This window comes from Thermobia domestica, chromosome 9 (genome assembly GCF_964235325.1).
Source record: "Thermobia domestica chromosome 9, izTheDome1.hap1.1, whole genome shotgun sequence".
Lineage (NCBI taxonomy): Eukaryota > Metazoa > Arthropoda > Insecta > Zygentoma > Lepismatidae > Thermobia > Thermobia domestica.
The window spans coordinates 85,872,242-85,875,490 of NC_137462.1; the positions used below are offsets into that span (position 1 = coordinate 85,872,242).

The window sequence follows — 3,249 nt, forward strand, 5'->3', positions numbered from 1 at the left end:
AAATGTCATTTAGGCTCAAATATACTGTGCGGTATGCTGTTTTATCGATACAGTGGCTATACAGTACATACAGTAATTACAATACCATACGTAAGGCTAACGTACTTACATTAAATGTTTCCGAAGAACCTGTTCGTACCCTTTAAATTACACTGTTCTTTTAACTCACACTTAAAACTTAACTTGTATAGGCTTAAGGAAAATTAAAAAAAAAAAAAATATGCATGACAAACAATTACATATGAATGAGCTTTTGTAAAAAACACTAACTTCATACAATGCCAATGGCGAAAACCCAATTGTTTGTTTATCGCTAGCGCTAAGACAAAATGTAAAAAGCTTCTAGGGACCGCGTTCGGATTATCAACGTCCTACTGCACTACTCTAAGTAGATTATGATGCAAACGCTGTCCTTAATCTCACATGTTCAAAAAGCACCTGAGTGACTTTATTGCTTTACAGATGCAAGAATAATTATTCGTTTCACTGCCTTATTTTGTTTCTTAAACCATAATTGGACTGATGTTATTATTAATAATTCTTCTTATTTTACATTCAAGTAAGTTCTTAGAATATACATTCTAGCATAAAAACTAGAATAGTTACACTTAGACCGAAACCCAACAACAGGTAAGCACCTATCAAATCATGTAAGGAAAATGGTATATCATGTGTTTCGCGAAATTCTGTCAAATTTTGAAGTTTCTTCATAATAAGGCCTTGTAAGACAAACCTTTTCCAAAATGATAGCAAACCAGATTCGTAGCACCGATCAATGATTTTCGTAAAAGATTCAGTGAAAGGAGATCCTCGTTTCATAAGATATACTGTTGGATAATAAAAGACCTCTTCGTTGATAGCATAAAATAAAGGATTCCCATCATGATCAATTTTACCTGAAACGTATAACTCAAACTCGAAACTATATTTTAAATGCAACATTGAAACATTTCTGTGTGAAAATACACTTTCAAGAGGCAGTGTAACGTTAACATATTTTCTATGCATTTCTCTTACAACTGGATCATCTGAGTTCTGAAGAGTTTCTCGAGATTGAGGGAAACCTCCAAAAGGCAATCCAGAGTGAAGGAGATCTTCCATTGTTTTAATAGCTGGCTGTCTTTTGGGCTCCGTAAGAAAACCGAACAAAGCACCTTGGTAACCGGAATTAAGTATAAGCGAACAAATTACCCACAACATAAACAGAAATCTAGTCAGAAACTTGAGAGGTTGCTTAGGGACTGATACACCTAACACAATGGATAGAATATACACGAACAGCATAGTTAAATCTAAAATATTTAAGTCTTTTTGGTATCTCGATCCCATTACAACTAGAAGAATGTAAAATGCAGCTATGACTGCTACATATGAAACCACTATCGAAATCCAAGGACTGAGTTGAAAGGGGAAAAACAAACTCATCCACCGAGGATAGAAATCAGGTCTTGGTACTATCCAAACTAGACGAATGAAGTCTCTTGTGAGAATCATATCAAAGTGTGGATACAGTTGATGATATGGACGTCTTCCAACCAAATTTCCCTCGTAGTTCCCACATTTGATTTGTGCAATAATACCTGTGTGGGGACAGTTTGGAAATGTCATTTGTGGAGCGCATGTATCAAATGAGTGACACGGATCAGACACAAGAATTCTCATATTTGAAACCTGAGCAAATATATGAAGCAAAAGTGATATTGAACCAGAATATTCAGTTTTATGTACAGATCTTTTAGCCACCCAAATATATGGGCGCACAGCACTAAGTAAACTAATATGAACAGGACATTTATGTAAATTCCTAACTTTATCTGGAAATAAGTTGACATCTATTAAAAAACGTCCATATTCCCATTTGTTTAATAATACCGGTGATCCTGCGCTTCGACAGTGTGTTTCAGTGAAAGGAAAATATATGTAGACCATTATGCTGAAAGATTTCTCCAGTTGATCATTTGATACTCCAATTATAATTAAGACGTTATACATATCATTTGATACCAGAACTTCAAACATATATTGAATACTTTTTACATTCCAGTTGACAGTTGAAATAGCAATTAATGTCTTACTTCGCGGATTCCACAGATTAAGATTTCTAACATTTCGAATGACATATCGTATGGTATGGGGGTCCCTGAGAATAAACATATAAGATATGTTGTCTCGCTCGAATAACCAATAGAAAGAAAATATTTTTCTAACGAACGCAGTCTCTATATTTAATTGAAGTTTCACCGTAAGGCGTTGATGCCTCATTAGGTTGTCTCGAATAGAGTTGTCTTCTTTGTCCATGAAGAGTACCAGGGTGCGAGTGGTGCTGAAGTATTTCCATAATATAGCGTTCATGCACTGTAGTAATGAGTCAGCATATCGATCAACCTCTGTGGTGATGGAAAATGCTTCAGATGTGGCGTTGATATGCACAGAAATATTTAGGAGAAGAAATACTAGTGTTGTGCGCATACTAGTTAATTCTGTAAAGATATAAACGTACAAAAGTATTTCGTTAGCTTTCACTAACAATATAATTTTCAATCGCTTACAATAGTAATCACAGTAATAGAGTAGAAACAATCTGGATATATTTTAATAGTCCAATATTCAACTAACGAATTGATGAACTCTGATAAAGAGTGTAAGACCGTCGTAGAGTGATTATTATAATAATCACTCTACGCAGAGCGTCATATAAAACTTCCATTTATGAGTGAATCTATTCTGGTAGTTGTAGCAATCAGTATTACGTACAGGCATTTTCTGACATCCCAAGTGTGTGAAATTTTATCCTCGCCAATATTTTTTTATGTTTAACCAAAAAATCTTAGCTGATGTCAAACAACAATACTCTATTATTTATCCACCCTCTTATACTTCAAATATGTAAGATACAGCGCTATATACCATCTGATTCCACAAGTATGTGAGGTTTTAACCTCACTAATATTGTTTGAGGTTTAACCGAAAATTCTCTTAACATCTGGGATGCACATTTGTTTGGTATCAATTTAAATTATTATACGACAGTGCTTTAGGCTTTATATATATCCTTTTATACCACAAGTAGTAGGGTTTTAACATCACTATATATTTTGAGGTTTAACCAAAAAATATGTTAATCTCAAAACACTTTTAACTTGAAAAATAGTTTACGAGGGACATCTAATAAGTTATCTACCTAAACAGGAAGGTATGCATATAGGTTCACCTGGTCATCAATTTTTCGATGTAGTCCCCATGGACGTC

General features: G+C 34.3%; 1 protein-coding gene across 1 annotated transcript; it reads right to left on the bottom strand.

Annotated features, from left to right (window-relative positions):
* Nucleotides 1–567: 567 nt before the first annotated feature.
* On the bottom strand, nt 568–1,662 carry LOC145660916 (uncharacterized). The gene has a single exon (XM_081726351.1). It carries the CDS (start codon nt 1,660–1,662, stop codon nt 568–570), a length of 1,095 nt encoding a protein of 364 aa, XP_081582477.1.
* Nucleotides 1,663–3,249: the final 1,587 nt, after the last annotated feature.

Excerpts from the sequence above, each read along its gene's own strand:
- LOC145660916 (XM_081726351.1), bottom strand. The coding sequence starts at position 1,662 with ATGAGAATTCTTGTGTCTGATCCGTGTCACTCATTTGATACATGCGCT.